This window comes from Lissotriton helveticus, chromosome 10 (genome assembly GCF_964261635.1).
Source record: "Lissotriton helveticus chromosome 10, aLisHel1.1, whole genome shotgun sequence".
Taxonomy (NCBI): Eukaryota; Metazoa; Chordata; class Amphibia; order Caudata; family Salamandridae; genus Lissotriton; species Lissotriton helveticus.
The window spans coordinates 1148668449-1148692132 of NC_136071.1; the positions used below are offsets into that span (position 1 = coordinate 1148668449).

At 41.3% G+C, this 23684-nt stretch overlaps 1 protein-coding gene across 3 annotated transcripts in view; it reads left to right on the plus strand.

The window, feature by feature from the left end:
- Positions 1–23684, plus strand: part of NEK10 (NIMA related kinase 10) — a 1104115-nt gene that overhangs the window by 442525 nt on the left and 637906 nt on the right. For all 3 annotated transcript variants that reach the window (XR_013601712.1, XM_078663960.1, XM_078663961.1), the window contains exons 17-21: positions 5433–5535; positions 5625–5753; positions 8270–8407; positions 12302–12347; positions 20483–20604. Coding sequence is in view for 2 of the 3 variants with exons in the window: in XM_078663960.1 (XP_078520086.1) it covers positions 5433–5535; positions 5625–5753; positions 8270–8407; positions 12302–12347; positions 20483–20604 (538 nt within the window). In the remaining variant the exon portion in view is untranslated. The remainder of the gene's footprint in view (positions 1–5432; positions 5536–5624; positions 5754–8269; positions 8408–12301; positions 12348–20482; positions 20605–23684) is intronic.

The window sequence follows — 23684 nt, forward strand, 5'->3', positions numbered from 1 at the left end:
TAAATCGTTTGGGTGCACCACCATCTTGGTGGTATGAATACACCGTTTTCATCGAGATGGAGTATCCATACCACCAAGATATAAATCAGGCCCTTAGACTCCTTCCTCACTATGGTCCCAACATTGCCACATAGACACGTGATATTTTAAAAAGATCATACTGACCATGCACCAATACAGCTGTATCTTGACCTCGAACTATCGCTACAATGGAACTAGAGACAGCGCATGAACAAATTTATAGACTAGCAGAGGAGAAGGAAACATTAACATCAACTTGAGCAGATTTCCTTAGAGATAAGAGGGTTCAATGCTTTCCAACCAAATGCTATTGGTGGCTAGTAAGGCGTTCACTAGAGGCCATATAATGAGAAACTCTACAATACGGAAAAGAAAGGATGTTACAGAGCAAAAAGAGCAAAAAAGTAATCACTAGGGACTTCATGAATAGACATGTACTCTCCTCTTGCCTCCAATAAGGCCACAAAAAATGCAAATCAACTTTGTTTCAATAGCAACCAGCTACTACTACTGGCATGGTCAAAATAGCACTGAATAGATCAGAGCACTCACTGCACAACCCTTGTAGATCATAAATCTTCTTAACCACTGACCCTCAACAAAATGCTGTGGTCAGTGGTTAAGAAGACTTAGCCACTGTGCTACATTTTTGGGACTGCGCTCTAGATGGTTAGAAGCCTAATCTAAAACAGTCCTTGGACCTGTTTAAGTGTCACCTGCACATAAGGGAATGCTTACCGCAGTTTCTCTGCCCAGCCATTGTTATTTTAGTTCAGGCGATGTTAATGTTACTGTATATTCAACCTGAAAATATGTCTCCAGGGAGGCTAACAATGTATTCAAGTACTTAGTAGTAATTGCCAAAAAATCAGCAGTGGGTGTAATCCTGTTATCCTAAGATGGGTGACATCTTATGTTGCACCACGTGTAGAGCTGGTAGGTCGTTCACATCTTATATGAAAAGAAAAGAACAAGGACAAAACCCTGCCTTATCCCTTGGTTTTCATTAACAAAACATTTAATTAGACACACCACCAGTGTGGTCGACGAATCTGCTAGTAAAAAATTAGCCGTAGGAAAACTCAAGACCAGCTTAATTCTCCATTTATCTAATTTTTATTAAAAGCAAATTTTAACATGTCTAAAAGTGTATTCACTTTATTAATTTCATTATTCAAAACGACATTGAAAGGAAAATAAGGATTTTATTTCAAACAGTTAACATAATTTATTTTCAGAAAATTCAGAAATAGACATTATATTTAGATTTCAGAAATGCAAGTATTTTAGCAAAATACAGATAGTTCCCAACATTCATCCTTTCTCCTAACTTCCCTGACTAATAACTTCACCTAAAGTTCAGATCTCATTCAGAAGAAATAGAAAAATTATTCAAAGTCTTACATCTCAGGAAAATCTGCGTCTCGGGAGGAAATCGAAAAGGAGTTTTTTCCTAACTAAAACTAGCACTTTTTATACCTTTTTCAATAGCTCTATCTATCTAAAAAAGTAACTTTCAGCATAAATTCGAGTTCTGATTAGACAATTTGGGTTGGATGAGCATCACCTCATCATTACAATATTTGTTTTTCTTCCTTAAGCTAGATTTTTAAATGGGTCATTGTTTTGGGCAATGTCCGGCCTAGTCCTGATCTCAACTAGCAACTTCCCAAGATCTTCTCACGTTCAAAACCATTGTGCTCATCCTTTTCGGCAGCCATCTAGACTTCCAGGCCACATCGTCCTTGAACTGCATTCACTCCAGGCACAAGCAGCTCGCATTCGAACTCGGACTTTGGCTTTCGCATGCTCAGCTCATTTTCTATTCGCAGTTTAATAAGTCAGCCATCTTTTTTCTAGGCCTCACAGGCCAGAATGGGAACTATCATAGAAACAAACACAAACGAACGTTAATTTTAGAAATTTAACCCTTCTGTTTACCTCCCCCTTACTAAGGTTTTCCCTATTAGTAATTACATAGCAGATAAGCAACATTCAGGCATAATATACTCACCTGTTTCCACGTTTTGCCACAAAATACGCAAAACAAAAAGCACATTTATGCCACATTTCATTACTTCAAAGCTGCTTATTAGTTTAAGAGACGACAAAATCACATAATTAGTTAATTATGATTGCAACATAAGCAAAATTAGTTCCCACGTGTATTGGTATAGGTACATTTCTTATTCTAAATTGGTTCATTACACATACAACTCAATTAGTTCAAATTATGGTTATGGAAGTGTGATTTTGCAAGGGGTACACAACATTTTGTTTCTCCACCTTGCTCCATCAGTCCCAATCTGTAAAGGTCAGCACACCAGACTTCCCGGTCAATGGTGTCCAAAACCCATTGTGGGTTTAATAAGGCCATATAAAGAAGAACTCTCTTCAGGTTCACGTGCTTTGCCCTAATCAGATAGGCGAAGACACTACCCTTTCAACTCCCTCCCTGAAGTCAGCCTGCCCCAAAACTAATCAAGTTGCTGCAGAGAGACATCCTTAATGCTATATTTAGCAAATATAAATACATGGTCATTTTTGTACAAAGTATAGTACTGACATCTTCTCTTGTGATTTCTATTTTTCACAAGTACACTTTTAAAACAGTTCTAATGCTATTGTTGTATTAACCATATTTTTTATTAATTGGTTAAATTGGGTAGTTCCATAATATGTCTAGCATTATGTGGTGCTTCTACACATTATTTGGAATCAACAAGGATCTTCTTTTTAAATGTTTTTGCCTTTTCCTACTATGTAGATCATTATTAGTGCAGGAATTCTAAATGCAACATATTAAATAAAGTTTTCCAATTTAGTTTTATGAGGTTGTGTGGCAATTATACATAAACAAGTACATTAAAACATTATATTAAACAGAGATGTGCAAAATAGTTTCAAATTAGTAATCTGCTTACCTTATGTTATAAACGAAGATGAGGAGATTGGTTCGTACATGGCCAATTTTTCAGCTCTAAAACCCTTTCATGTCCAAGCATGGAGGAAAGTGGACCTTCTTTGCCCAGCCACATTTAATGTGGCAGATGAGATAAATCAAAAAAGAAAGGCCTGCATTGAATGATGGATGTTATTGACATTAGGAATATATTAGCAGAAATCTGATTTATTGTTTTTTTTTCAATATGGGCTGCTTTGTGTTCACTGTCTTATCCCTTCTATTTTTATTAGATTATTTTAGTCATTAGCTGATACCTTTGAAAGTTGAGAGAGATAAAGATATCTATGTTAATGAGCAAATAGTTCATCCATCTTTGACTAGCGAACTCAACTTCTATTGCAATTAGTTTGGCTTTTACTGTATTCCCATTATACTAGCAAGCTACAAAATACATATTTTACTGCGTAACTTATGCTCATTTACTGAGTTAAATATTAGAGTCCTGTGATATTCATTATTCATAAATGTGGTTCATCCAGCTCAACAGGCTCTACAAAAAGGTGTTTTGAAAATCACAGTAAAAATAAAGGAGATGCTTGGCAAACAGAGTTTTGGATTTCTTTCCCTGAGAAAATACAATAGATACTAAGGGGGTCATTAGGATGACGGGCGGACTTTGTCCGCCCGCCATCCTGTTGGTATTCGGGACCGCCCGCCATAAGGGCGAGGGTCCCGTGGGGGGTATTAGGATGTGCCCGCCACAGTGGCCACAGTGGCGGGCACATCCTGCATTTTTAGCATTGTGGCGGGCGGTGCTCTCTGCACCGCCCGCCACAATGCTAAAAATGCATTTCAGCATTTGCATTTACAAAGCGGATGGCACCGCGCGGTGCCTGCCGCTTTGTAAATGCAAATGAAGGGGGTACCACAGGTACCCCCCGTGTGCACCCCCACCTATACTTCACTCTGGGGGCCCGCAGGGGGCCCCCAGATTGAAAGGCACCTTAATACAACCATCATAATATGGCTGGCGGTGTCTGATAGACACACGCCACCATATTATTCCTTTTCCGCCCCGGCCGCAAGGCGACCGGGGCGGAAAAGCGGCGGACGGTCTTTCCATCCGCCGAGGTCCCCCCCGCCATACTAATATGGCGGGTGAAAAACGAGTGTGGATGTCGGGCGGATTGACCCCGCCAGGCTGGTGGTGGCTACCGCCAGCCTGGCGGGGGCAATCCGCCCGACATCCTAATGGGCCCCTAAGAGTGAATACACTTATTTTATGGGGACAAGACTAGAGAGGATGTAAAAAGGTGACAATGTGGATTCTTTACTTAGTCATTTAAAAAGGCACAATCCTAAAGTGACTAAGCACAAGACTTGAGATAGTCACTTGGTGACAACTCAGAAAAGTTAAATTCATGTTTAGTCTTTGTGCACTGTCTCTACCTCCACCTCACACACAACATTAAAGAGACTGAAGAACCAGGCTTGGTTGTCATTTTATAAGATTAAAAACCTAATTTCATATCAAACACACTTTGGGCCCGATTCACAAAAGTAATCTGAGACAAAATTCTAACTTTACGACTCGGTATTCACAAAGCGCATTTAGGAGTAGTAAAGTTAGGATTTTGGCTCATTTAAACTTACGTTTTGATCTTAAGTTAACTTAAGACTAAAACTTAGGTTTAACTGAGACAACTTTTTGGTCTTAAGTTTAACGTAAGACCAAAACGTAAGTTTAACTGAGACAAAATCCTAACTTCACTACTCCTAAATGCCCTTTCTGAATACCGAAAGTCATAAAGTTAGATTTTGTCTCAGATTAGTTTTGTGAATCAGACCCTTTGTTTCTGAGAGCTGTAAAACATGTGTTATTCTTCCCCAGGTTTACTTGTGTTCTAGACACTCAACCATAGAAGAATTGGCATTGTTGTGCTTCTAACTCAAGACCTGCAGGTTACAGCAGATGTCAGCCAAGGGTGTTAACTCATTAAATCCCAAATTTCTAAGAATATTTGCAAAGAAAAATTATAGCATTTGTAGTTTCTCTCCTCTGTAAAATTGACAGAACATGCTAACCAAAGAGACAATGTAGAGCTACAGGGAGAGCGTTTCCCTCTACTTCCATTAAATTATTCAGGATATTAAGCAGGTTGTTGTCTTAAATATGTATATTCAAAATGTATAGCCTGACCTGTAATGAAAAATGTGCATCAGTTATGTATGGTTATGTGTGTGTTGCAAATATAGCTATCTGGTTGGAATTTTGCATAGTAAGCATTTAAGTTACAAATACACTGAAGGGCATACACATTTTAAGACATATTTCTTCTTGGACAGCCTTGATTTCCTGGTCATTTATAACTTTTGCTTTCTGAGTTACTAGTAAAGTACACATCTTTCCTTGTTATAACTTAAACAGTACATTTCAACTCTATAATGCAACATCAGTACTCCACTCACCATAATATAAAAGTTATTTTTCTAATTTGTTTTTCAGATTGTTTCCTGCTGACCTGTTTGAGATATTCATAGACATTGGTCATTATGTGCGTGAAATCAGATCTTATGAAGTGTTGGTATCTAAGTTTAATTCACTCCCAGTAAGTGCAATACTTTCTACAATTTACCATATTTAGGTATACCCTTTTTTTTACAAACACATTAAAATCTGGTTCTGTTTTAAATCCAGGAGGATGAACTAAATCAAATTTCTGAAAATATCGAGAGCATCAATCAGAATAAAGCACCAACTAAGTTTATTGGCAACTATGCCATCCTAGACCATCTTGGAAGCGGAGCATTTGGAAGCGTCTACAAAGTAAGCATTTTCCGTATGATATGGTTCACTACAGCTGACCCCACCCCCCAGACATGCTACCATCTGTCTGTGGAGGGATACAGCAAGACTTTAATTACAGGTAAAGCTGCTGAATTGAAATGGGATGAAGGGGGGTGGCCTCTACAAGTGCTCCTTGGTATGCGGAGTATATATGCACAGATCCCATTGAAGCAGCCTGAAGTTTAATTGATATTGCAGAGTACAATGCTAATTACACTTAGTAATTTCTTATTTTTTTGTAGGACTGCAGTTTTAGAGTTTGGTAACCTTTTAAACAGCAGTTGTTACTGTTACCCAAATCAATGATAGTTAATTTATCAACATTGGGGTAATGAAAGACTAAATTTGCCTTTCCATAATTCAAAACTGCAGACTACTGTTTGCCCATGGTGATCTCAGTAAATTGTGCAGACACCATAGAGCCTTCTTCCAACTCACTGAAATGAAACTTAGCTGCAAGTACAGAATCTGGGTGATGTGATGTTTAGCACTAGTACCATCAGGAGGGATGAACCAGTTCTGACATCTTTAGATTGGGACCAAAGTAGCTAGTGATGCAGATTCTGTCAACCAGATTAAGGGCACAGCTTTGACAGCAGATCTACTGTGCCAAGTATTTACTTTTCCATAAACATTACTCCAGCCTAAAACATAATCCTTGATCCCGATCATTTCCCCTTCCTGTACCTTGGTCATCTAATTCCTACAGTCAATCAACAGCCTCAACTGGAGCTCTACGGTGTTTGAGTTGTAAATGGACATATAAAATGACCTATCCCATGCAAGACCTGGGCGACACAGGCATTAAAAGACTCTGATGTGATCTTAGTAGTCCCTTAAGTCCCCAACTTTTGGCGGGTGTTTAAGAGAATATTATACTCTACAATATGTTGCAACAGAATTCAAATTTCTGAAAATGAATCCCAACTATCTTCAGCCAGCTGCACTCCCTGCTCCTTAAGAGTGCTGCACTGGGTGTCACCTGCAGTTCCTTTGGAGCCTTTGCCCAAGCAGTCGTAGGCAAAGGACACAGGCTTTGCTCTCCCTATTCTTCATACAGTATTGTCCTCTTTTTGATTTGACCATAAATAACTGAAAGATGCCTTGTTATCCTGGATCATCTCTCAAACCATTAATCACATGCCTCCAATTGGTTTAAGGACACTTAAGCAAACCAGTGCTTCAAGATCATCATTGTCTGTTAACAAACTATTTCCTTTGTGCCTTTTATACTTTCCTGGACCCACTAACTAGCATTATCACCTATCCTTCTTAGGCAACTCACGTAATGTGTATGCTGGACAACTGCTACTGATCATTGATTGTTAAAGTTTCAAAATTTTGGATGTTTTCACCCACAATGGTTCTAAAGAGCGTTGACACCCTCTGGTGCTGCTCCTGCAACTAATAAAATGAAGAAATTAAACAGGAGTTGTCAAAAAGCATAGTAACAACTCTTAAATAAATGCTTCAGTGTAGAGAGTGATGAAACACTGGGTGCATCCAGGGAATGCAGAAATATCAACATGGGACGTCATAGATATAGAACAAATTCTACACCACCTTGAATTCCATGTTGATATCTATCACCCACACACCAGGTGGGTGGTGCAAAAGCAATATGCGTGGAAGAACAGGATTAGTATTATAACACTGAGTAAAGATATTTTATATTGTGATATTGGGGTGATTTTACGCTTGTATGTTTGTAAGTAATATGGAATAAAGTGGCTATTTCTGAGGTGTAGGACCTTCTGGTCTATGAGTTTCACTGTTTTGAAGACTGGAAACTGTGTTAAAGCTGTGGAGCAGCATATAGTTTCAACTGACCTTCAGGGTAAGCGTTGGAGTGGATATGCATGCTAGAAACATTAAAAAGGGACTCATGGTAGCATGATCAATAGAGATTGATGCTGTGGTTACAAAATATTTACTGCTGCCAGGGTGGATGCCGCTTGGGTAATTGGGGCATGTGGAGCGGTATGATAGCACCATCTGCAACACCTGCATAGTAAAGCAGGCCATTTGGCCCATTCACTACCCACCTATGTCTTTTCCTTCAGGGGCACTGGCCAGAAAAGTAGCCTCAGGGTGGAAAGAGTTTGTGTGGTGCTTTGTCTGTCCTGTCTGAGAGTGACCTCTTGGCTCTCCTCTCTGGGGTGGCAGATGGTATACAGCACAAGAGGTATTAACAGTAGCTTACCTTTGCCTCAGGCACGCCCTGATAAAAATGCAGTCTTGCTCCAGTGCCGAAGCTGCGTGATGTGTTCCTTCCAGTAGAGTATGTCCGCTCAGCACTGCATAATGTGTGGTAAGAACCACTTGAACAGCAGCCATGGGTCCCATCCAGGAGCAAAGTACAGTCTCTTTGTCGCATGTACTGGAGTGCGAGAAATTCTCCAGGCTTTTGGCCTAAACTCTAAATTCACCTTTTGTGAAGAGCCTTTGTAAACACTCAATAACTTTTTTTTAATACCCCTTATTTTTTTCTCCAGGTTAGGAAGCGTAGTGGCCAAAATCTCTTAGCGATGAAAGAGATCAACTTGCACAACCCAGCATTTGGAAAAGACAAAAAGGATCGGGACAACAGCGTGGAGAACATTGTGTCAGAGTTAACCATAATTAGGGAGCAGGTGAGTCTGCTGCTCAAACTGAAATGGGAAGCAGCCCAGCAGACTCAAATTTACTCCTGCCAAGCCTTGGAGAAAGTTACTCACCACATATGGGCACTGCAAGGGAATCACTAAGCAATCACTGGGGCTAGAAATAACACACCAGACACACACCACAACACCAACCAAAAATAATATCAAAGAGAAATTGCCATGTAACTTTAGACATTGAATACACCCACATACATTACATTGTAGAAGTATTAAAATAGATAAAATAAGCATAATAAAATTAATATAAAATAGTTTTGTAACTGTATACATTACAAATATATATAGAAATCACATTATAATTACCAAACATAACCAATACACATGCATTGAAATTTACACATATACATTGTTAATAAATTATAAAGAAAGTGCATGACTAATTTCACATCTAACTCTTTGCTACACCCTCCCAAAGACACATCATAACAATTGGATGTCTAAAAGATGCATACTTCTAGGCACACACGCACAAGGGTTTGTCACACAACCCATGGTGTATATATGTGCTTCCAGTAGCAATGTTTTTCAGGTGTGTATTATTTTCCTCAAGTGATGCCTGTTTTTATTCCTTCTTAATAGTGCTAAATAGCATAGGCAGAAATGACCAAGTACACCATGCAGAAGTATACGAGTTGGCTTTATGCAGACAACATGCCCATAAAGTTACTAAAAGTAACGTTGATCATATTTTAAGTTGTACATGCCCACATCCCCTGGTGAGGGTTTGGGATGCGTACTCCTGCTATTCGTTGAAAATCCCATCCTGCTGTTACTGAATAGCTTTTAGGAGGACATTTTGCTTTGACACTGTACATAATTTCTGTCTACAGATTTAACTTTGTGAATTTCACCCTCAATATTTGAATACATTCTGTCCTATCCTCCACTATTTGTCTACATATCAAGCCATACAACAGATTCACTAACTCGGTCTTTGCAGACATGTTGATGTGTCATTGGGCTGGATGGCATTTCCTTGGGATGCACACCATAGTTAGTTGTTAAACTGGAAATCCATTCTTATATATGTCCATTAATTCTTGTATCGTTTGTGACACACTATTGGATATGTTTTCCAAACCCTGGGATGTGTATGGTCAAAAAAACACAAGCCTGTTTCTCTCAAGTGCCAGATGAGTCTCCCCAATTGCATCAAGCATAACAAGTGGTCACTGAGGCGGGTTGCTACTTATGGTCTGGGATTGCCCCAACATACAGGTATTCTGCGATAAAGTGGTGATGACTCTGTGTAACGCAAGAGGTACAATGCCTGAAAAAAATAATAGGGAATACTTGGGTATTTTACCTGAAGGAAACGGCTACAAAATGAGACTTAGATTTGTGGCTTTGGGAAGTGCAATAGCAAAGCATAGAATAGTAATTTGTTGGACCCAAGAAAGGATGCCAAGATTTGAGATGTGGAGGAGAGGTTTGTTGGAGCATGTGGTAGCAGAAGAACCGTACATCTAAGCTATGCGGGATGATGAGAAAGTGATTGATGATCTCACTGAACTGGCTGAAATGTTGAGGCATATGACAGACTCACCAGACACCAGGATATCATGAACAGGATGCATGATCAGAATGATAATGCATGGGTGATATGTCAAAGAGAAGATACACGTGTAACTAATGTCCATGTCACCAAGTGCTTCTTGAATCAATGCAGAAACACAATAATGCACTCTATCTGAATGGAAAATGGGAGTTCATAAGAGGGGAATATGTCTAAGCCAAGGCACAAATACTGAGGTCACCCAGTTGTGATTGTGCAAAATAGGTTGATATAAATAATTGATTGTGTATTAATGCTAGTTCTCTGTGATGATACTGATTACGATGTAATGCTTATAAATGTACTGACATGTATTTGAAAAACATAATAATTGAGCTACAAATTCTGTGTTGCTCCCTAGGGCTGATATTATGTTCATTCGGTAGGAACCTTAGGTTTGAAAATATTCATGAGAACAAGAACATCAGAAGCTAATCTCAAATACATTATTGAACATCCCTAAAAAAGAGGAGAGATCTACTGGGTCAATAAGGGACAAAGTACTAACTTTCAGTCGTGGCTGTAAGAACTGTACAACTATACATTTCCACAAATGGGTTACTAGTTCCTTGACCAGGTTAGTTGGTTAATAGGACTGAGACTATTGTATTATATTGTACTATATTGATTTTAATATAGTTTGTCCTACCTGCTTTCAAAGCCCAAAGTGTTCATTGGGTGTTTGAGTAAGTAGCTCCATGTTTATGATGCTAGGGAGAGTTGGGTGATATGTATGTGGAGTATGTATAGATGTTGAGTGTGGAGTTCAAAGGTTGTGTTGCAGTCATGTTGTGGGAGGTGTATAACAAAGATAATGCAACATATGTGGAGATTTCAGAGTGGCCGTCCACATGAATGGAATAGGTTCTTTGGATGCAATACATGAGTTAAAGAAAAAAGGAATCAAGGCTGCGACTAGCTACATGCATAGGCTGATCTGCTGCTTTAGGTCTACCATACATTATTTAACTGTGAGGGCTGAAGGCAGAGCTCCCTCTTTAGTAGAAGGTGGATCTCGTTGATCAAACCAATAATTAAAATCTCTGAGGACCATCAAGTGGTTCATTTAGATACTCAAACATGTTAGGGTCCAACTCAGTGACGGCTTCTCCGCAATGGTGGACGAGCGTCGCCCCACGGGCTCAGAACCAGCACCTGAAAAATAAATCAATATCTTACTGTTGTTTTATTTTTAGCTGCTGGCTCTGAGCCAGCTTGTGCATGGAGATGCCACGCCGGCCATGGGAGGGGGAGGGGTAGGAGTGGTATGTGACCTTGTAAGCATGCATGTCAGTCTGTCAGGCCGTCTCAGGCCGGCCAAACTGACATGCATTGTATTGAACAGCCGGTATGGAGAAACTGCACAGACTACCTGTGCCAGAACAAGCGTCTTTTCAGCCCGCTCAGGCCAATCCCCACGTTGCTCTCATGCTTGAGAGCAGTGCTGGGATTGGATGGGAGTTATGATGCTGACCAGGAACTGCAGCAAAGGAGCGCAAGGCAGCCGGCAGCACCAAGTAAGTGTTTTTTTTTTATCACTAACCTACACTGCCGCGAGCTCCCCACGCAGCCCTGCTGGCCTCTTCTCCCCACCCCTGTACCCCCTTAACCCGCCCGCCGGTATTTTTCTGTGTCGGCCGCCACTGGTCTAACTAAAACCCGATGTTGTGGCTGGAAGGCTGTATATTATTAGAGTGTTTAGTGAGGTTGCGGGGAGTTTTATCCGCCTTTACTGGGGAGCCCAAACTCAAAGGGTGCAGTAGATTTCAAAACAGAACTTTCATACACTGCAAAGTTCAAAGATCTGTACTGAGAAACAATTAAATAGCGCCTTTCTGCATTTAAAACAGATCAAGTGAAATCAAAAACATTTTAAAATATCTGTAAAACATACTATCAGGAAAGTAAGGCAAAAGATATTGGGGACAAATATGTAATACTTAAGTCAAAATGAACCTTCTTTGATTTAATAATAGAAGTGAAGTCGATGCTGGCAGTGTAGCCAGTAGGGTGGAATGAATTTTGCATGCAGTTGCTCAACCATTATTAAATGTGAAAATATTGAACTGTGCTTCTTAAGCTAAGTTTCACACCATGAAGAAATGGGGAAATCATCAGCTTCCTTCACATTGGGTTCTGTGCATAAATTATGTATTTACACGTATTCATTATATTTCAGCCTAACTGACCAAGAAAATAAATCTGTAAACCAATGACATGTTTATGCTTGTTAGTATATTTGAATTTTGGAACACCCATTCTAATGGATTGCCTTTTAAAAATGTCTATTTATTTTGTCTTTGCAGCTTTATCATCCAAATGTTGTGCGCTATTATAGAACCTTCCTAGAAAGTAAGTTTAAATTTGTATAATAACAACATTTACTGCTGTGAAGTAAAATTACAGCATTTTTCCTATAAATGAGTTTTTTCAGTATTAAAGAGTACTACTTTGAAGTCTGTAAATGGTAATGATAATAATAAGATGGATCAGAAGACCCCCTCAGTGGTAAATTTGAATCATGGCTAGGTGCAGCCGAAAGAACTTCAAGATTCTCCTGAAATCTTACTCTAATACCACACCCAGACAAAATAATAAACACAATAGAATGCGATGACATTGGTTGGTGGGGTAGGTACTAAAATTGACGTGGGCAGGGGTGTGGAAGTTGATGGTGGTGGCGTCTAGAGGACTTATGACAGTTGGGAGGACATGGACAACATGATAGGTTCAAAAGGCAGCTTTCATCACCAAACAAAAATGTCACCACCTCTGTATGAGACTGAGATAAAGCATTCCAAGAAGGCGCCTGGCATGGGTTCACCTCCTTTTCCGATTAGGAGTGGATGACTGCACTTCTCTGCATGGCAACTGAGCATGTGGGTTATTTTAGTGCTCTCCTATCTGCACTCAGTATTCCCCTCGATAGTACTTTTGCTGTTTTTGTCTTTCCCTCTTGTTCCCTTCATATTAAAGTTCTTCATCTGTCTACACTTATCACTGATGCACCTTCCTGTTTATACAGAAATGTTGTCTAGTCTCTGCCTGGAGTCCACATCTTGTGGCTGCCAAATCCTGGGGCTAGGCTCTTCCTCGTTTCCAGGAAGATGAGTGATACGAGTGCTTGTTATGATTATCAGTCTCCATTATGACTAATTGTGCTGACATCTCTTTTATAGTTATCAGGGTTTCTCCATTTTCTACCCTTTATCTCTTTTCTCCTAAGTCAAATGTGCAACTCTGGCCCACATTTGCAGGTTTATTAGGCTACTGATTGACATAGGGGATACATTCTTGCATTCCTTTAATAGATTGGCATGACAAGGAAATACAGGTTTTTAACTACTGATATATGCCAAGGGAATATAAAATGGGTGTAATCATGATCACACAATTTGGAATTATGATTCCTGTACAAATTCCTTTTTGTTCAGTGATCTGAATGTAATCCTTAGTTTGTCATGAGTTCTTAAATGTGTCTGCATTGACCTCATGTTTTCTTGTATATTACTGTAAATATAAAGATATTAAGGACTGTACCCTAGTATCTGTAGGGTTCCCATTCTGTTTAGCGTTCCACTCTCTCCACCTGGCAGTAACAGTAAATGTAAACATTGTAATTGATTGCTGCACTAGAAAGGGTATTTTTTCCATTGTCTCTACCATTCCACATTTTCCAAAAGCTTCATTCTAAGACATGCTCTCCCATCAGTTATAACCTCTACGACGACGATGGTGGGAATACAAAAGAAATCTATGTAGACTCTCAAACATTCTGATGGATACTTCTTCCAGCAGGTTCCTCACCGTATAAATATCTTCCAAGCATCAGGCTGGATCCAGAATTGTTTCTGCAGAAATAGTTCAATAGTGCAGCCAGATAGCACCTCACAACTCCAGTCATGGCTGTACCTACCCAGTATGTGATGAAACCAACCTACATAAGGCACAATTTGGTGTACTGTTGTAGGGTCCTGTCTTTCTTCACTTTACTGATACAAGCCTGGAGTGTTTCGTCGATGTCAACTGAAAAGAGTCCCACGATTTGTGACCACGACTAGGTCAAATGTTACCGCGTAAGCTTTTGGAGTTCCCAACTTGTTGATGTTGTTGATAGAGTATGTCTTTGTCAGATCCCTGTGACATCCGGATGTGGTGTATAATACCTCATCATGAGCCGTCGGGCTGAGATTTCTGTACCCCCATGCACTAGAACACCATGAGAGAGCAAGAGGTCAAGTTGTTCTTCGCTTCAAGCCTGTAAGGTTATCTCTAAACAGTCTCTCGCCCCTCCTTCAGGTAAGCCTCATCACAAGGAGAAGTCTCCCAAGCGATCTTATGCCAAAAAACACAAAAGTGCCATTGGAAGGAGAATTCCTGTTCTTCCTTGAGGAAAGCGTCCTGCTCAGGAATTGTTTTGAGACTCAGCAATACTTTTACCTGACACCATTTCTTCCTTCCATTTCTTCCTTCTCCTCTCTGGAGTGGACCACTGTTCTCAAAAACTTAAACTGAGTTTACTTCTCCATCTGACAATTAATTTCAGAATTAAGCATTTTGGAAGTATGTTTCAATATCGTAAGGACTACCCCATATCCTTCTCAGCTACCCCCCAATGTTGGACCTGTTCCTGTGGGTCTGGTGATTTTGGCAGCTCAAACTCCAACCTTAATGGCACCTGATTCCACAGGATCTGCCCTTAGTGCTGCTTCCTATGAAGCCTTTGTCTGTTAAGACACTAGCCCAGGTGCCCTTGATGCTGATTCGGACATGGTCTCCACCACCCTTATAGAAGTTCTCTTCTGCCATCTCAGCCCTCAAAGAAGGCACAAATTATTTGAGTAGAAAGAGAAAAAGTGTAGCTGCTGTCAAGGACCAAACCATGACAGATCCTCTTCCTAGAGCACAAACATTCGCCCAAATGGAAGAAATTGAATTGAGATGACCGTACATGTCTAATCAAGTCTGCAGGTGTACAAAGGAAGATGATTCAGAGGCTGATACCCTCCTCTTCATTATCTCCTTATACTGGAACTCAGCTCAAGCAGATCGATTCAAGACAACCGTGGCACCACCTTACAACTGCACGGCTTAAGAGCAGCATCCTAAAGGAAATTCTGCAACCATCTTTGGTGGCACCGGAACTGATCGCAAACATTTAACAAAGTCTTACTGCAACTAGCAATGGCTGCCAGCCGTAAACCCTTATTGGGTCCAGCAGTTTACAGGTAGATCACATAAAATCGAAGGGCCATGCGATCCAAGTCCAACTTCTTTTCAATACGCCCTTTTCTAAAGAGCTTGATAGTTTAGGCATTGTCTGCTATGCTAAGCCCCTAGTGCTTTTCCCACTGGCCTTTGCTGCCATGAGTACAAATGGCTTAATTGTACAAAAACAATATTGCATCCAGCATACTAACCCTATGTGATGTCAATGCCACATATGTTCTTGGACAGCATAACCACGCCTTGTGAGAATGGACAAGGATTGCTGTAGTAAGCCTTCCTAACCACGCAAAGAATCCTTCTTCACGAATCTGGTGAGAGACAGTTTATGCTACCAAACAGATTAAAAAATGTGGCCTGGTTTTAGTTGACAAGATAGCTCGATCCATGGCTGCGGTGGTCACTCTCCGGAGGCATGTCTGGATGCATTCCACGGGTTCCTCTGGAAATGTCCAGGCATCCCCAATGGACATGCCTTTTGATAACATGAGATTGTTCAGAGAGAAAGCCATATTCTCACTGGAACAATTCAAGAAGAGTTGTGCCACAGCACATTTATTGGGTCTTGCATCCCTGGCAAAACAGTGCCACCAACAATACAGTTGTTTCTGGGGCTTCTCTCTGGGCTAACCTTCAGCGCAAGTGTAACATTCTCAGCTGATGCAGACCGCACTGCAGTTTCATTGGTTCTGTTATAGGAACGATGGACCAAAGGGACACTAACAGCTGCAGCAGCTTCTTGAGTCTCCCCTACTTTAAACTGGATCTGTGGCTTCAAAACGCCTTTGAGGTCTCCTTTCTCCCCCACCAGCTTCTGGTAGTGGGGAGGGTTTCTCATTTTAACACTAACTGGGACATGATCCTAAGGGATCGCTGGATGCTCCTTATCTACAAGGGTTACATCTTTCAGCTTGACTCCATACCACCTCCTTCTGCTGGGTAGTGCTCTCCGGAGCATGTATCTATTCTGGAGGTGGAAGTCCTCATGCTGTTGCTGTAAGGGGCTTTAAAGTTAGTGGTCTCGAAAAGAAAGGTGCATGTGATTTTACTCCTCCCAAGACCCACTCAGTTTCTTATGTGACTTTGTTCAGCAGGTCAAGCTAAAGATGTTGCCTTTAGTCAGATCCCACTAACCCTTAAAGTGCAGAATTGGAGGGATTATCTGTTATCCAGGCCGACTACTTCCATCTGCCAAACCATTGTTGTAGGTTCTGTAGTACATTACTTTAAACTTCAGCGCATTCAATTCGATTCAATGTACTTCCATTTGTACTTATGGCAGCTCTGTCAGTCTTCACCAAAGTGCTGGCTTTGGTGGCTGTTTCAGTCATAGTCAGGGGCGATGTATTTTCATATGTGGATGAATGGCCGAAGGGGAAGGGGAAAGGGGGGGTCTTCTGTGCTGGTCAAATACTCTCTGGTACAAAAGGGGGTGGTGGGCACAGGGTCAAGGCTGATTTGCATATGGCCATGTCTGGACTGGGGTGGTGTGGAGTGCGAAAAAATAATGGATTTAGGCCCAGATCCCTGTACTGGGGTGAATGTATGACATTGTTCTGCATTCTGTCATTCAACTGCTGTTTTTGCATTTGTCACCCTGAGTGGGATGGGTATGCTCAGACGTGAGTCCCATGCTCTCCACACCACTGGAGTCAAGCTATCCTGGCTGAAGACGGCTGATAGCCAGAAACCGGTCCTAGGATGCTTGATTCCGGTCCAGGAAAGACATGGCTTGGCAGTTCGGGCTGGACTGTTCCCATGAGGCACAGGGCCAAGGCTGATTTGCATATGTTAGGGAGTATTTATATAGCGCCTATCACCACCGGTCTCTAAGCGCTTACCAGAACAGAAAACATAACACACTAATGCTTCCTAGAACCTCAGTTGTTGACATATGACCATGTCTGAACTGGGGTGGGGTGGAGTGCAGCAAAAAAACGTTGAATTTAGGCCCAGATCTCTGGACTGGGGTGAATGTATGACCGTGTTCTGCATTCTGTCCATCAACTGTTGTTTTTGCATTGGTCAAATACTCTCTGCACTCCAATATGAATCTTCTTCACCTCATGGGCTTCTTTATCAATCTTCAGAAGTCTGACCTCATCCCTGCTCAGAGGCTGAGATTTATTGAATCTGTACAATAGTCTTGCTTTGCTTCAGGCAATCTCGCACACTCAAGATATGATTCTAAAGTTTTTAAATCCGATTGCAGTCCCGGCTCCGTGTAGCCCAAGCATCAGAGTTTCTTGGCTCATATCTCTCAGACCTCCATTGGTGGATGTGCATCTACGTTGCTCACAGTTGGTTGTCCTTTCAAACCCTTCAGTCCTCTTTAGTTGTAGGCCACCACACCATTGTTACAGGTGCCTCCTTCTTGAGCTAGGACACATGTGAGATTTAGCAGTGCCAATTAGATGCCTTTCGCCTGCCACCAGATGTAGTAGATGTCATCTTGGCTCTTGAAAACCTGCTTCCAATTTGGTCTATGCAGGCTGCTGTTTCAATGTATTCCTTGGTGCAAATCCACAGGTGTAAATCCTTTCAGCAGATGCCTTTCTGAGGTTTTCCACTCTCCTTTGCTCAACAAAGACTGCAGTTGGTACCTTCAAGGTGTTTCTGTCTATTCTGTCTGTTTGTCTTTGTCTTTCTAGTCACCCTTTTATATTCAGGTGTGCCTTAGTGGCACAATTAAAAAAAAGCCTGTTCTACTTATTTCCATCCCTTGCCATTCATTGTTCAGTAGTGGTATTTAAACGTAGTGTTAAACTTTATTGTGCCATTCTAGTTTCAAGTCATGCAAAGTTGTTCAGTTTGCCCTTTACTCTTACAATGGATATTTTTACAGCAGTCTGTTTGGCCATAGGATTGATGAATTAGAAGCCCCATCGGTCTGGCCACCTTCACTGTTTTCTATCTAGATCAGCTGATTCTCCATATTTGCCAAGAGTTGTGTCTGACTTTCACGTTCAACTGTTTATAGGCCTACCAACTTTCTTTTCCCCTACTTGCCCTACCACAGAAGAGGAGTGATTTCACAGACTGTACCCAAGGCTGTTGCCTATTATATTGGCCGTAAAATACATAACACCAAGTGGATGATGAGTTGGTCATAGACTTCGAGTCTGACTGTCATACGTGCATAGTCTATGATGACCATTGCAACTTCTACTGTAGATATCATTGATGTTCTGTAATGTTTACTTGGCGGCCACCTGGTCTTCCCTGCATACCTTTGCCAAACATTACGTGTGATAACTCAGGTGCAGAGTAACTATACTTTGCAAAGGCTCTGTAACATGACTTCCTTGATCAATCTGCGCTTCTTACTCCTACTCCCACAGAAGGTATTGCTGTGGGGCTCATTCAAGTTAGGTATTTGAGAGTAGAAGTATCCATCAGAAGGAAATTAGCTTTCTTTTGATAATATTTCTGATGAGTATATTATCTTCCTGCAGATTCCTAACTGGCCTCCCTGTTCCACTTATGAAAGAATACCATCTTAATAATAGCACAGGGCATATAGAGAGATTTATGCTCTTATTGTTCGCTTCCAATAAGCTCTACTGGTTCCTCTATTCACACCTTGCCTGGGTGTGGAATGAAATACAAGGAATTGATACAGTATGTCACATCCTAGGTGGTGTTGTCACATCCTAGGCGGACAGAACTGCATCAGGAGTTGTGAGCCACCTCCTAATGATAGTGGAGAGCTGTTGATGGGGAAGAGTTTTCCAAAACCAGACTGGCGTCTATTGGATATTCACGGGAAGACAAAGTATCTATCTGAAATATTGTTTCCGAAGGTATGCAACTTTTTCTTTGAATTCTGGATAGTTAAGAAATGTGCTTACTCCTTCGGTTTAGTACATCTGAAAGCCCCACACTTTTGAAACTTACACTAAAACATGGGCAGCAAGAGAAGCGTGATGTAGCGCAGGGCCTCTCAACTAAATCTCCCATTAATATACACTCAGTGGTGTTCTAAGAACACATCCATCGGTAGCCAGGGAGAAGTTGATCATGGATATGTCCTGAGTAAAAACCTTACAAATTGACTATAAAGTTATGGAATGAACTTTGATTGAGGACCTTATCTAGCTTTTGACAGATGGTATTTCGTCCGCCATCCCGAATGATCACTATTGGTCATTTTTAGAGATGACTGCCGGTCCAGCGGTTCCTTTCAAAGTTCAAAACATGTTGTTGATGGCTGCCAATGGTTTCGATGGCCACTGTCCAAACTTTTTCAAAGTTTTACATTTTCAGAAAAAGACTCCTAAAGTGTGAGTTTGTTTTAGAAAAACAAAACACAAATGACCTCTACACCTTGGTAGTTTTCTCTCAGGTTGTGATGGTCATCATTTTGATGGACACGAAAACACTGTCCACTCAAAATATTCTGGGTACTGTTATACACTTCCTCCATTGCCACCTACTGTGTCAGGCTTTTGAAGGAAGATTTCAGTCATTGAAGCCAACGAGGACTACTACCTTCAACCTCATGACAAGCAATATAAGGAGAGCCTAATAGGAAAATTTGAATGTTGCTGACCCTTCTGGTGGATGTTAAAGCAACACTTTAATGTTGCTTTATTGCAAATAAATGTATTTTCCCATTCCTTCCAGTCTTTATCCTATGGTGAAATAAAATATATCATTACTTTCAACATGATTATTTGTTTCTTGAACAGACACAGTGCAACAACTTTTCTGGCAGAAGAGAGTTGAAAACAGAGCAAAAGGAGGCTCTTTAAGCATTTCCAGGTTAAGGTTTGAGATCTAAACAGTAGCTAAACAGGGATAGATCGATTAGGTGTTGGCTGTTTTCCATGCCTGACATAGTCACCTGTCATGGGAACACTTGAATCATTCATCTGATATTGTCTTCTTTCTCTTTCTGACTGGTATTTCATGCTTTATCTTCACAAAATATAGGGAGGTTTTGGTCTTTGTGTATGTTCACCTAAATAAGAGTCAAGTAAATGTAGTTGTCACATTAATAGTTATCTAGTTATGTTTTCCTTTCGTTGGATAAATATCCACTGAAATAAGTTAATTTCTGTGCTCCAAAAGAAAATGAAAAAGAGTTTATCACAGCAGCAATGCATCAGTTTACATTCAGCAGAAGAACATGCTGATCTAGCAGGACAATATTAGAACCATAGGAAAGTATGTTTTCATTGAAAAAGGCAAACAAAATGTATGGGCAGAAGGCGTGTACAAATCTAACATGACATGGGTATTTTCTTGTAACCCTACAGATGATAGACTGTACATAGTCATGGAGCTCATCGAGGGGGCACCTTTGGGAGAGCACTTTAATTCTCTAAAGGAGAAACAGCAACAGTTTACAGAAGAAAGAATCTGGAATATATTTATACAGGTGAGCTCCAGCAGCTATTATTATCAGATACTGTCTTATTTTCGCTTTCTTCTTCTCTTATATTTTAGATCACATAAACACTTTCCTGACTTTGCTATTTCATTTCCTTCTATCCAGCTTTTTAATCTTACCCATCGTGTTATCCTTCTGTTTCCTCTTTTATTAGCATATTTCTGGGTAGACCATCCTGATGGGCACTACTAACTGCAGTTTCTTCACCCTGTGAATATCTTCAGGGCTGACTGAATCAGGAAGGGGCAGGTTACCTTATTGCTTTCGGTGCTCTCCTTGTTCCCCTGTAAACCTGCCCTTATTGTGTCAGGAGTCCCCCTTCTTAGTAGTCTATCCCTGGTGTGTTTTTGCCTTATACTGCCTCCCCTTTTCAATAGACCAGTAGTTTTCATTGTGTAGTTACGTATTGTAGGTTGGGCATTTCCCTTGGACCCCTTTATTAAAAGTTTTTTGTATCTTATCCCTGGTGCCTGCCATGTGTCTACCACTATATCACACAACTAGCAGCCCGCCCCGGCGTTGCCCGGGGCAGAAGGGGCTGGGGGCAGCATCGCAGCAGGAGAGGCGCAGCAGAGCAGCCGTTTTGTTGGTCCTGTCCGCTTCTGCCCACGCTTTGTTTTCCCCGACGTCCCGACTTTGTGGAAAAGGCTTTCTGAGCACTCAGTGTTCATGGCCCCCGCCCGTCGTAGGTCCTGGCCGCTTCTGCCCACGCTTTGTTTCCCCCGACGTCCCGACTTTGTGGAAAAGGCATTCTGAGCACTCAGTGTTCATGGCCCCCGCCCGTCGTAGGTCCTGGCCGCTTCTGCCCACGCTTTATTTCCCCCGACGTCCCGACTTTGAGGAAAATGCTTTTGAGCACTTAGTGTTCATGGCCCCCGCCCGTCCCTTGGTGCGCACCCGCGGCTGCTTCACTTACCTCATCCGCCGCTCCTCCCCGTGCTGCTGAGTTTACCGCTCCACTGCTCCTCCGCTTCTCGCCGCTCCTGACCGCTTGTCCGCTCGCCGCTCCTCCCCGCCTGTGCGCAGCTCCTCCCCGCACTCATGTCGGCTGCTCTTCCTCTTGCTCCTGAACGCCGCTCCTCCCCGCGCTCCCGATGTCATTACGCACGTGCCGGCGCTACTTCCAAGGGACTACTTTTTTTTTATTCGTAAATTTTTTAAAGAACGTATATTTTTTATTTTTATATAGCCTATGTCCTTCTGCTTGCCGTGACGTTTTCAAAGATGTCTTGGGTGTTTGGATTGGTGGTGTACTTTTCGAATTTACCTGGCTCAAAGGACACAGTTCTCTCTTTATAATAGTAGTATAGATTGTGTTTTTGTTGTTATTGTGCTTGCAAGTAGTGTGACTATTGTAGTGGTAACACAGACTTGAATTGTTATGTTGCTGAAAGTGTATTTTTCTTTTTCCGTATTTCTATCCCTTTAAAAAGGATGGATGGCTGTGAGTAGTGCCACAGTTTCAAAATGGAAAAATGTGACCTGTTTTCTGATGAACGTTTTTTTGGGAAGTCTCTTTCTTTGTTTTACGTTTTTTATGCCTTAAATAAAGTTTCCGTTTCCTTTGTTGAATTGTGTGGGCAACCCTTGGCACTGTTCAAGTGTTTTTGGGCAGTTGTGTTATTTTTGTAATAGTTCTGTATTGCTAGTATCGTTTGATGTTGTCCGCAAGATGGGAGGAAAGTGTTGTGTGACCTGTTCAATGAATCAGCTTTTATTTTCAAGTCTATTGTTTTCCTTTTTGTATTCCTTTAATAAACTTTCCTTTCCTGTTTGTCAATTGTGTGTGCAAGTCGTGGCACTGTTCGAGTGATCAGGGCCAGTTGGGTTATTTTTTTTGTTCGTATGTATTGCTTTCAGCGTTTAATGTTGTCAGGAATGTGGGAGGAAAGACTGTTCAATGTGCACTTGTTTGCGTTTCGACCGTGAAGAAATGTCAGCTTGCTTTCTTCGTGTTTCCTCCCCTTATCACGCCGTTGGGCAATGGTTAAAGAGTTCTTATTTTTTTTCTGAGAAGTCGTGTGTGTATTTTTATTTCCGCGTTGTGATTGGTGTACTGTCTGAATAACCCTGCCACCTGTGTGACGTCATTTTGGAGTCATCTTCGATGGAAGTCACGGCCGCTTTTTAATGTAATGAGACAAATGCGTTTTTTAGGGCTCGCCTGCGTTGCAGCGCGAAGCGCGCTGCCGCTGGCGAGCCTTATTGTCGTTGCGAAGGCCTCCTAAGTGGTACAGGCCGGTGCACGAGCAGACACCGGTCTGTGAACGCGCGAGCCGCAGGGACCAACGTGCACGCTCACGGCGTCACGCTCCTGTCCTCCGCGTCTCTTCCTAGGCACGCCTCTTGCAAAGAAACTCTCATAACTGGGCTGAATCACAAAACGACAATGGGCACAGTTTATTTTTCCTCCCTCTTCTATTTAATTTTCGTACCATTGCACTTCGGGCAGTTTACGGAAAGGGACGGCGTTTCAGGTAAGAGTCCGTTCTGTTAATTGATCATTTTGGGTTTAAGTGGGAATGCGCACATGGATTAAAACAATGCATTAATATTTGACTAAACCACAAACAAGCAAAAATAAGTGATAATGGTGATTTACAAAATGACAAGTACATTGATGCAAACGTTAAGATATGCCATGAGTCTGCCTTTTTATTTAAAAGTGTTTTTTCAAAGATTGGCGGGGCATGTGCATGTTACAGTGTCTTTGGGGGACGCGTGAAAGGTTGCAGGAATGTTCTGTACATTTGTCATGGGACATCGGGTCCGATGTATGCCCCTCGCTGTGTTCCTATTACAAGTAGCTCATTTCTTGGACGGTTTTTCTCGCATCCTGCTAAGATTGTGGTGAGTGTGATTTCCAACTCTCAAACGGATATCTAGTAACCCATAAAAAAACAGCAATTTATGTTCAGACATAGTTTTGAGCCAAATCATTGTGTTACAGTGTTACAAGTGAACTAAACTAAAAGCACAAAAATGTAAAATGCATTTGGTTTTAACGGTATTCTGGCTGAAAAAGTAAAACATGACATGGGAAAAACTTGCCACCTGTGGTCTAAACT